The sequence below is a fragment of the Sebastes fasciatus genome, chromosome 3 (assembly GCF_043250625.1).
Source record: "Sebastes fasciatus isolate fSebFas1 chromosome 3, fSebFas1.pri, whole genome shotgun sequence".
In the NCBI taxonomy this organism is placed as follows: domain Eukaryota; kingdom Metazoa; phylum Chordata; class Actinopteri; order Perciformes; family Sebastidae; genus Sebastes; species Sebastes fasciatus.
This window is the reverse complement of record NC_133797.1, coordinates 20,460,852-20,473,184: the sequence shown is the minus strand read 5'-3', so window position 1 is coordinate 20,473,184 and position 12,333 is coordinate 20,460,852. Positions and strand designations below refer to the sequence as shown.

General features: G+C 39.4%; 2 protein-coding genes across 2 annotated transcripts; both read right to left on the bottom strand.

The window, feature by feature from the left end:
* Window positions 1-1,941: 1,941 nt before the first annotated feature.
* Window positions 1,942-5,961, bottom strand: med28 (mediator complex subunit 28). Its single transcript, XM_074629507.1, has 4 exons — window positions 5,725-5,961; window positions 3,105-3,171; window positions 2,893-3,005; window positions 1,942-2,555 (listed from the first exon to the last, which is right to left on the bottom strand). Exons 1-4 carry the CDS (start codon window positions 5,944-5,946, stop codon window positions 2,352-2,354), a joined length of 606 nt encoding a protein of 201 aa, XP_074485608.1. The 5' UTR covers window positions 5,947-5,961; the 3' UTR covers window positions 1,942-2,351.
* A 2,364-nt stretch (window positions 5,962-8,325) lies between these two features.
* Window positions 8,326-12,327, bottom strand: lap3 (leucine aminopeptidase 3). The gene is made up of 7 exons (XM_074629506.1): window positions 12,174-12,327; window positions 11,954-12,078; window positions 11,635-11,723; window positions 11,284-11,386; window positions 9,871-9,950; window positions 9,677-9,786; window positions 8,326-8,948 (listed from the first exon to the last, which is right to left on the bottom strand). The coding sequence occupies exons 1-7, from the start codon at window positions 12,302-12,304 to the stop codon at window positions 8,762-8,764; spliced, it is 825 nt and encodes a 274-aa protein (XP_074485607.1). The 5' UTR covers window positions 12,305-12,327; the 3' UTR covers window positions 8,326-8,761.
* Between the last annotated feature and the right edge of the window lie 6 nt (window positions 12,328-12,333).

Sequence of the window (12,333 nt, the reverse complement as noted above, 5' to 3'; positions counted from 1 at the left end):
AGTATACGTTCAGTTTACTATTTATGTACTTATCAGATATACTTACAAAAGTATACATAAGTACAGTATACTTGGCTCATACTGACAAGTATACAGAAAAGTCTACTTGGCTCAGCCAATTTTGACTTATTATCTCACAATGTTGACTTAGTACCTCATAGTTTTGATTTTGCATCTCATAACCCTCATGATGCCAGGAAGAATGATCAATTTTTATTGAATTTCTCTTAATTTGAATATCTAAAAACATTGATATACAGTATATCTCACAATTTTGACTTACAATCTCATAACTTTTCTTCAGTTTGTCATAATTCTTACTTTATGTTTCATAGTTATGACTTAGTATCCAATAAGTTTAACTCAGTAACTGAAAATATTGATATCTGGTGAATTTGACTTATCTCATGACTTAGTGTCTAATACATTTGAGTTATTATGAGTATTTATATTTTTATAACACAAAACATTTCATCAATTATTTTTGTTTCCTCACAGAAATAGACTTCCATAAGGCAAATATTCAACCTGGATTCATGACACAAGTTTTCACAACTATGTATAGCTGATTCACTTACATAGACATTATCTTAATATGAGAATATATAAACAGAAGAAAAGTCCATTTAGAGTTCTGCAAATTCAATAATCTATCCATGGTTCCCCTGTTTATTGATGTCAAGGTGCACAGGCCCGTTCTGCGAGAAGCCCATCTGTGAAGGTTTGTGTCTGCCTGTACTGTCGGTGGACGGGCGATAGCTGTGAAGCTGCGGAGAACAAGTCTGTTGTGGTGTGAAGACACTGCATGCATTAGAGACAACAGGCTGTCATCTGAAGTCATTCCTCCGTCATGGTTTCATACAGAAGTCACAAGGAATATTAACTGTCAGCATGTTTTGTTTTACCCATAATGACATGACTCAACTTTCATATTTAATATAAATGTGTGAATATTTGATGTGTCATAGTTCCTAAAGCTCCTCGCTCCCATATGGGACAAGCTTTGATGATGAAAGGAGGACTCCACTCATTTGCATTTACTTAAAGTTTGGAAACTTGTGAGAGACAGACTGGTCAGAATTGACGCAGCAGAAGCCGGTATCTTGACTTTTAGTCCCGAGTATGAGTAACGCTCCAAGAATGCTGGATCCCACAATTCCCATTGTTCCTCTCTGCAACAGGCTCCCAGTTTGTAACACCATCAGGGTTTATTTTTTCAGACCTAACAAAACCCTTCCAGAGACACAAAAGACATTATACAACTCTGTATGTAGTCCAGTGTTTCCCAATCTTTCTTCCTGGGATCCACTTTTTAAAAATGACAAACCATCGCGACCCAATTCACAACAGGCCTTATATCTATGAATCGTGAGAAGAGTGAATTTGTGCGTAAATGAACGTGCCTGAGCATTCTTCAATCAATGTATATTATGTTGAATAAGTAAACCAGCCATTTCGAAGAGATATATACGTTTGATAAATCACAACTTTGTTTTATACAGGTGTTATTGAAAATATATGTTATATACTTTAAAAATGAGATCAAATAAATGCATTTAGGTGGAGTTAACAGGCCCCCGTTTTTTTCCCCTCTCATCAGTAAAACAAACTGAATGTACGCTAGCCTTTCATAGTAGATGAAATGTTATATAAGTAGGCTACAATTATCAGAACAATATCAACAATCATGCGGCTCAAAGGTGTACTGCAGATATAAATATTAAATAAAAGATTATGGAAGTCTGCAAATTTATTTGGCAATCCTAATGAAATCTCCTGTCTTTGGGAATGACTGAGTCGAGTAGTTAGTCTCCATGACTAGTAAACTTATCTATATGTGTAAAATGGGTGGAATGTCCCTTTAAATTCTGTTTTCAAACTCAAAAATGATGCACTGTAATACAACAAGAAAAACATAATTAAGACTTCAGAGTCAAAATATCAGAAATTTTATTTTGACTGTAAAAAAGTTAGCAACATAAATATTTACATAAATCAAAATACTGAAAAAAAGTTGAAATAAAACTATGAATCCATGTTGTGATGTCTCCATAGCTGCAGTGACAACAAACTGTTCTTCTGTTTTCTCAGAGGTTGACACTTGACAGCGCGCATCACATGACGTACGTGCGTGGTGTGTGTACTCTTCTTTCGTGTTTAGGATCGGCCACATTACACTTCTGTCCTGCAAATATTCGCTCCATCTCCCGTTCATTTCCAATCAAGACTGTGTGATTGATGAATACCAGCCTGCGTTTCCGTAACTTGCAGGTCAGAGTTCAAGATAACAATGTGGGTGTGGAACAATTTCATTCAACAGAAGACTAATGTGGCCGTGCCTTTTTACAGTGTTAATTTGGTTTTAAAGGGGCAGGGGGCAGACTGGCAGAGGCCTGCTCCAGAAAGGCCAGTGGTCCAGGAGGAGGGAGGTCTGAGGGTTTGCGGTGCTGAACGCTCACATCCTCCAGCACTTGTTGCCAGTGGTGCAGTTTGGACAAGTGTTTCTGAACCAGCAATTCTTTCCTCTGTAGCTCATTACGTAACTCTGACACATCCTGAAGTGAGAAAAAAATAATGTAGGTGAGAAGAGAGAAAGCACATTAACAAATGGAGGGGAAATAAATAAACACTGACAGCATGTCACAGATTCAGGATCTAAGAAGTAAATGCAATGCTAGTGAAGCCTGGATACGAAATAGATAGTGGTTCTCAACAAGGAGTTTGGGTATTTCAAGAGTTCATTTTGTGCTTAAACAGATCATTAAGGGATCAAAACCTACAAGTACAAAATGATAGGAAAATGGAGGGGGAAATAAGTGGATGGGAGGTGGAGGGAACCACTTCAAAACTGTCAAGATAAATAAGAATGCAAGTATCAGTATAACACTTTACCTCTTTCACCACCTGCTCTGGTTTCTGCACAGATAACTGAAGCCTTTTCTGTAAGAAGAAGCACTCTGTCTGTCGAGCCACGTCCAGGAACTTCTGTATGCACTGGTCAACACCTGCAATCAACAGACAAATAGATTAACATTGATATACAGCGATAAACCAAAACTACCATAGACAACAACAACAAATAATATATTAGAGGCTTCACTCACCGGTTCGTATCTCCTCCTGATCAGTTCCATTAACGTAGTCTTGGCTTACCAAGGATGCAAAACACGCCTGAAGAATAAATGCACAGATAACAACATGAGTAAATTTGCCTTTTTCTAAATGAGTGGTTCAACATCTGGTTCTTTAGGGGTTGAGTTCAGGTGGTTTTGTAGCCCTCTAGTCCCTGACTTGATGCATAAGGATGACAACCAGCAGGTCCTGAAGGAGAGGCTGTGTCAAGTGATGTTTTGTCATGAAAATCTGTTTCATCTTGACAGATACTGTACCAGCTTTCTAACCTATGTAATTGGGCAGAGAAACATACAGCAGCCGAAATCGCTGTGGTCAAGAGCAGCTTTCAGTTTCATGTTGCCACTATCTGAAAATCAGCTGGACAAGTACAAGAGAATAAAATATTATACAAGCAAATCAAATGTAAACTGAAATCCGCACACAAGGAGGACGGTCTGCAGGACAGATAATAATGCACACAGTGCACTTTCATAGACTAAGCTACTGGAGTTACCCTGCACTATATTCATTTTTAACAGTCTCTTCTGCCCTATATTCACTTTTTTAATAGTCCTGTATCTCAGCTGTTACCCTGCACTATATTCAGTTTTAACAGTTTTCCTCATCTCCTTGTTTTTTATATCTGGTATATTTTTTTGTACTTTGTACTACTAACTTTTTTACTGCCTTTTTACTAACATGTTTTGCACTATGGAGCTGTGATGCTGGAAACTTCAATTTCCCTTGGGATCAATAAAGTTACTATCCATCCATCCATCCATCTATCCATCTATCTATCTATCTATACAGCCATCCATCTATCTATCTATCTATCTATCTATCTATCTATCTATCTCTACATCCATCCATCCATCTATCTCTACATCCATCCATCTATCTATCCATCTATCTATCTATCTATACAGCCATCCATCTATCTATCTATCTCTACATCCATCCATCCATCTATCTCTACATCCATCCATCTATCCATCTATCTATCTCTACATCCATCCATCTATCTATCCATCTATCTATCTATCTATCTCTACATCCATCCATCCATCTATCCATCTATCTATCTATCTATACAGCCATCCATCTATCTATCTATCTCTACATCCATCCATCCATCTATCTCTACATCCATCCATCTATCTCTACATCCATCCATCCATCTATCTATCTATACAGCCATCCATCCATCCATCCATCTATCTCTACATCCATCCATCCATCTATCCATCTATCTATCTATCTATCTATACAGCCATCCATCTATCTATCTATCTATCTATCTATCTCTACATCCATCCATCCATCTATCTACATCCATCCATCCATCTATCTCTACATCCATCCATCTATCTCTACATCCATCCATCCATCCATCTATCCATCCATCTATCTCTACATCCATCCATCCATCTATCTCTACATCCATCCATCTATCTCTACATCCATCCATCCATCTATCCATCCATCTATCTCTACATCCATCCATCTATCTATCTCTACATCCATCCATCCATCTATCTCTACATCCATCCATCCATCTATCTATCTATACAGCCATCCATCCATCTATCTCTACATCCATCCATCCATCTATCCATCCATCTATCTCTACATCCATCCATCTATCTATCTCTACATCCATCCATCCATCTATCTCTACATCCATCCATCCATCTATCCATCTATCTATCTATCTATACAGCCATCCATCTATCTATCTCTACATCCATCCATCTATCTCTACATCCATCCATCTATCTCTACATCCATCCATCCATCTATCTATCTATACAGCCATCCATCTATCCATCCATCCATCCATCTATCCATCTATCTATCTCTACATCCATCCATCCATCTATCCATCTATCTATCTATCTATACAGCCATCCATCTATCTATCTATCTATCTATCTATCTATCTATCTATCTATCTCTACATCCATCCATCCATCTATCCATCTATCTATACAGTCATCCATCTATCCATCTATCTATCTATCTCTACATCCATCCATCTATCTCTACATCCATCCATCCATCTATCCATCTATCTATCTATCTATACAGCCATCCATCTATCTATCTATCTATCTATCTATCTATCTCTACATCCATCCATCCATCTATCTATCTATACAGCCATCCATCCATCCATCTATCCATCTATCTATCTCTACATCCATCCATCTATCCATCTATCTATCTAATTAAAGGGAAACCAAACTAGCTAGGTTATTGTGATGGTGTGTCTTTAGTTGCTATTGTTTGGGTTTAGGATGTTTAGTGTTGATAGAGGAGGCTGCTGTGGAGCTGGAGTCAGGTTAGGATGCCTGAAGATGTGAAGAGAGTCAGCCTGAAAGTAGCATTAGCTCATTTACTTTAGCATTATCTAGTATTATATTGTAGAGTAATCTAAGCATGATTTACTCAGTAAAGACGTGGTAAGATCAGATGTGTTTCCTCCATAGCTCTCTCATGTGATGCTGCAGTATCTTAGCAACAGCAGTGAGTTAACGTTAAACATCACCTAGCAGCTAACGTATCTTAGCAACAGCTAGCACACTCCGCTACCGGAAGCTGGTCTCCTACCTCGAAGGAAGCCTCCAGCTCGTCCACCAGCGTGTTGTTCCCCGGGGGTCTGGTAGCGGCACCGGGGAAGCCCGGCTGGCCCGGTACACCGGGACCCCCGACGGGATGAGCACCGGGCGGCTGCTGACCGGAGAACATCCCGCTCAGTGACGAAGACATCTTGATCTGTCGACCGGTCCGCACATGCGCAGAGAGAGGATGAAGCCACCTGGTCAGAAGCATGTGGACGAAACCAGCTCTCATGTTTCTGATGGTCTGGGGCTGATTTCATGTTTTTGCTGGTTTCAGGTAAGAGTCATCAGTAGTTCCCAACCTGGAGGCCAGGACAGACAAATGTATATGTACAATAATCTGTGCAATAACTCAACTGTGCAATAATCTATCATTTGTAGTGCATTTATACTGCACATCTCAAGAAATATTCTTATTTATTTCTTATTTATACCATTGTTCGCTATTTCGCTCAACACGTGCATGCGCGCACACTACACACTGCAGAAGACTTAGTAGCTCTGAGAATATCTGGTGAATGTACAGTGGACGATGTGCAGAAATAAATGCTGTAGCTCCTCCAGACCAACAGAGGTTTCCCGTGTCTTGTGAAGTGACGGGGCTCCGCAGCCAAAAAAGTTACCGTCTCCGACTGGGTGCCGGTGTCTCCCCTGTTCTCTCCCGACCGTGGCTTTTCCTGCCTCAGCCTCGAGGCTGAGGCAGGAAAAGCCAACACTAGGATCAGCAGTGGTTCATGGAGAGAACATTACTGCCAAGCAGGTGAAATATAGAGTGATATTGTGGTTTTAGCTGACGTGTGTCGCCTCACTGTTTTGAGCGATGCTCGTTCATGTCTACGTAGAGCGAGCACAAGCGCGAGCCCGACGCTGACTTTCGTTGACTTAACGATCACAGGTGTCGCTGTTAACAAGCATTTCTGATTCTTACAAACAGTCCCTTTAAACACTTAATAGATCGCACTTCTCAATAAAGTATTTGTGATTCTGATTAAGGAAATAATCAGAATACTTGCATTCTTATTTATGTTACATTTTTTTATGTTTGTTTGTTTCTTCTTGTTCTTTATTTAAATCTATAATCAAAAAAAGGGAATGTGAAGGAGGATTGCCTAAAAAACCCTTCAGGGGATTGAAACGTGGCATTCTCCAGGCAGCATATTACAGGAAATAATTACAATAATGTAATGTACACACACACACACACACACACACACACACACACACACACACACACACACACACACACACACACACACACACACACACACACACAAGAAGACTCATTCATAAATCACTGTCATTAACAAACTAAGAGCATACACTCATGTGATATGGCTTCTACAAATCATTCATCTGAAGCAATTTAAAAAGGAAAAAAACACTTTGGTTGAATGAACTCCTCTCAACTCATGCAGGGACACAAGCAGTTTTGTTTTAAAAATGTTTTAGATGATAGTGATGTTTCCAACTTTGTGGCAACAGTTTGTGGAGGAGACTTCCCTGTTTTCCACATGACAATGCCCCCTCGAACAATGAGAGATCCATAAAGAAATGGGTTTCAAAGTTTGATGTGGAAGAACTTGACTGGCCTTCGGGATGAACTCCGAATAACAGCCTTCAACCTCACTAATGTGTGGCGGTACTGATTCTCCAGCCTTCTGCCCAAGGTAAAAGCCTAACCTTCCCATCCACATCAAAATACAAAAACAAAAACGTATTTGGAAGAAATGATGAGAAAGATGCCTCCTTAATTTTTTTATTAACAAATGCCTCTTCAAATTTAATAAACAAAAGTCTCTTTAATTATAACAAATTAGGGTCTTCAATAATAATACAATATTAATAATTTAATTAATAATTTAACTTTAATATTATTTTGGTTTCCCATTTTCCACTTTTAACAGTTTTTCCAAAATTAAATATTCACAAAGGACAAGTGTAGCCTATAAAAACATGCTGGTGTGCACAAATGAAAATAATAAAGCCTGCAGGTGCTTGGCTAATGTTTTCACAATGGCAACAAGGTTTTCCTTATAGTATGTAATCTGGCTTTTGGCAACTTCCCAGTGGCAGACAACCCTATTTCCTCTAACCACCATCAATATAATATGTAAGAGGTGTGAGCTTGATGTCTGCACTGGTCTTTAGGAAGTTCAGAATGCCCCAGGTGTCCCATTTTCTACCTCTTTTATGCCTTGAAGAAGAGCGTCGTCACACCCTGATTGGCCAAAGGGGAAAATGCACCCAGCTGCTCCCAACTATCACTCAGGAGCCAGACCCCACATCCTGCACAACAGGTGATATGAATCATTTGCTAATCATCTCAGGAGTTAGCCAAAATGAATGTGGAAAAAAAAAAAAAAGTTTCACAAAAGAAAATGAAGACAAAATCCCCAGAAAATGGGTGACTGCTACAGATGCATTTGTGGTTGAATGGGAGTAAATCCCTGCAGCCAAGTTCCTAACTCTGGTGGTAAGCCTTCTAAAGAGTTACATCAGCACATTAGTGGGTTTGGTGTCCACATAATTTTGACCAAGTAGTGTGCATCAATGTTGTGTTGAAAGCAGAGCCATAAAGATAACAAATGGGTCACACACATAATTATAGTTTATTTTATACAACATATAAATGATGTCAGCTATGCAGTAACTACAGAGCTTCAGTGGGGAGACACTGAGCCTGCATTAGTGGCCTCTTACATTGATGCATTAGCTGTGTGTAAATATCAAAGTCGTCCGATTGGTTTACAAAAATAAGCCATTTTCAGCGCTCTTCCATGGATGGTATAGAGAGGTGAAGTCCCTCCCCTGCCGGTGGACTCCATGGAACCTTAATTTGGAAAAAATAAGTAAAGTAATCAAAGACCAGAGACAAATATTTTTGAAGGGGCGGGATTTCGCCTCTATTGTTCATCTGTGCACAGACCTCTAAACTTGGCCGTTGCTGAGAGATCAGAGTTGAACCTTGCCAGAGAAGAAGCTCACAGTCAGAGTCTTGTTTCCAATGTGATATTTGTGTTAATCTCTCAGTCATTGTGGGCCAGTCCAGCAACAAACTCCACCAGCGTACGCGTTGGTCTTCCAGACATGCCTTTTCTCAGGTAGGGAACTTCATCTTTGTTACTCATCACACCTGCGATGTCCAGATGGGCCCAATGAGGAACTGTAACAAACTCTCTCAGGAATGCAGCTGCTGTGCATGCACCGCCAGAACTAGAAAGGAAATCAAGAGTCAGATTCAGTTAAATAAAGCCATGATAAGCAGGATACTCATGGGTCCTGTTCTTCACATGTGGCTTAACTAGTTCAGGTTAACCTGCTCTTATCAGGCTAAAATAATCCTGTTTATTCTCATCCTGCTAATTTCAATCAATCAGTCAATCTAACTTTGTTTGTATAGCCCCTTTCATACAGGTAGGTGCAATTCAAAGTGCTTCACAGATGACTGACAAACCAAAAATAAGACAGAACAAGTGTGGATTGTGAGAACAACAGAAAAGAGAAAACAATTCAGCAATAACATGACAATGTGATAATTTGAGACCAATGCACGCGAGACAATGAAACGCTAAAAATGGAATGAAATAAAATTAAAAGCTATAATAACAGTAATAGTAGTAAAAACAATGTGAAGTAAAAAGTAGATTAATAGAATAACAATCAAATTTAATACAATTATAAAACTTAAATACAATAAAATAAGTGATTAATAAAATAACAATAAAAAAGAACAAAATAAAAAAATACAATAAAATAAGTGACATGTTTTGAGGAAAAATCAGACTCGTGTTAAATCGTCAACACTGTAATCTGGATAACTCGGTTATCCACGTATGAAGAACCTGCACTCATAGATATAAAACATTTATATCTATGCCTGCACTGCTCTGATGTCTGAAGCAGGAGCTGCAGGCGCCCACTGAGTGTAGTGAGATACGTACCGGCTGTTGCCGATGTTGTTGAGGTCAGCCAGCTGGCTGTCAGTCACCTGTCTGGTGTAGTGCTGGAACAGAGGCATCCGCCACACTCTGTCACCTGTCACAACACTAGCCTACACACACACACACACCATTAGTCAACACAGGAGTTGATGTACTGAGATGATGTCAGTGTGTTTATTGTGCGTTCACGGTACCTTGTGCAGCTGCTCCCAGAGCCAGTCAGAGTTTGTAAACACTCCAGTTGCTGCTGAGCCAAGAGCTACATCCATCGCACCTTGGAGACAAAAGAAGTCACATTTTAATATTTACCAATTACATTTGCAAATCTTTCTATCAGCCTAAGGTGGCTCTCACACCTGTAGTTCAGTTCAGTTGGTCCATAACAACTCTGACCCTCTAGTTCTGGTCCATTTCATGTTCACACAATGACTTATTATTACCAACAAACCAAAAGCTGTAAACATGAACTCTCATGGACAGAGGCAACTTACTGGACAGTTTTGGTGACCTATGATGAAGATAAAAGAACGGGATAAGAGGAGAGAGAGAGGAGGGTATGACATGCAACAAAGGCTCCCAAGCGAGATTTGAACCGGGGGCGTTGTGGTTATACTACTGTATATGCACTAGGGGTGGGAATCACCAGAGGCCCCACAATACGATATCATCACGACACTTGAGTCATCACCTTATTGCGATTTTAAACAGTTTGTGATATGCTGAGTATTGCGATAAGATATATTGCGATTTATAACCTTTTTTCAACTGCAGATTATTCAGTTTGTCAACATCTGTTTTATCTAATAAGATACAGTTTTCACTCTGTTCATCTCAGAGTTTTCATTCACATATCTTGAGGTCAGAGGTCAAGGGACCCTTTTGAAAATGGCCATTCCAGTTTTTCCTCACCAAAATTTAGCACAACTTTGGATTGTTATTTAGTATTCTTCCTGACAAGCTAACATGACAGACAATGATACCAATGGATTCCTTAGGTTTTTAGTTTTTCTGTATTTTAGTTTCATATGATACCAGTATCTTCACACTAGCTTTAAGACTGAGCCAGCTACAACCCCTGAAAGACAGACAAAGCAGCCGGATTGTTAAGAGGCTAATAGATTATATAATAAAAGATGGATACTTGACGTCTGTGTATCGATACAATATTGACACGCAAAATATTGCGATACTATGCTGTATGAATTGTTTCCCCCACCGCTAATATGCAGCTTGACCTAGACGAGTGAATGTTCCCTCACACACACCTGTTTAAACTCCTCCTTACTTTCTGATTTATCTGGGGAAATTTCTGCAGTCACTTCCTCACGTGTTTCCATGATTAGATACAGACTGATTTTACATCATTAAACAGATCACTTTCTTGACAGTTTCTTCCTTGAGAACCAGCTTTTCAGGTCTCTCAGTCTGATTGTTTGGTCCCCAACAAAAGGTCAACTGACAGCAACCAGAGTTTCTTTGAATCATACCAAACTAAAGTCAAGTTGAATTTAAAACCAGTCTCATCACATGATGTTAATTTGATGTAAACATCAGTTGTTTTTTGTCACCAACATCACTGTGTAAATAAATCCATTGAAAATTCCCACCTGTTAGCGTAGCAACATTGACGATGGCTCTGGGGTTGAAGGTGTGTCCGTAACACAGAGCGTCAGCGAGAACCAGTCGGCCCTCTGCATCTGTATTATCAACCTGGACAGAAGAATAAACCTGTTCATCATCTGTACACATATGAGAAGGAGAAGGAGAAGAAGAACTTATAGAGTACAGTAGATGCTAAAATATATAAGTTATATTAAAAACAGAGGCCATTAAGAATAATATAAATTAAGAGAATTAGTAAAAAAATAAATAAAACACATAATAATAAAAAGAATGACATTAATAATAAATTAACAAATTACATCTAAGAGCAAACACATCACACTCACGTAACCCACCTGGATTGTTTTTCCATTTTTGGCCGTGACAACATCACCTGGTTTAGTAGCTTTTCCACTAGGCATGTTCTCACACAGGGGAGCCAGACCTGATTTGTTGTAACCAGACAGGTTAAGAGATTTGTTTTCAAATTAAATTTTTCTATTTGTCAATAATAAGTACATGAACAGTGATTCAAAGTTATAAAAACATTTTAAAAAAGTCCACAGGGTTTTTGTTTTTTTTATGGATGGACTCTGGATATTTATAAAGACTACTAAATTGTAATATATGATAGAAAAATGATGTTGGAAGATTCATATTTCCTAAAAAGCTCACCAATAATGTTGATCGGCAGTTTCAGAGCTACTGCTGTGACGATAGCCGCACACACGGTGGCAGCTCCTCCCATATCAGCTCTCATTGCATCCATAGAGGAAGACGGCTTCAGAGAAATACCACCACTACCGGCAAACAGAGGGAGGGGACAAAACAGCGTTAATGTAATGTTTTTATGTAATAAGGTAATGGGATGAGAGTGTGTATTATTATGGTTTACCTGTCAAAGGTGATGCCCTTGCCCACTAACAGCAGCGGGGCCTGCTGGCTGTCAGGAGCACCGTTGTAATGCAGCTCCAGGAAGACAGGCGGCTCCTCTGAGCCTCGAGTCACGCTGAGAAACGCTCCCATCTGCTGCTCCTCGATCCAACCCTGAGATC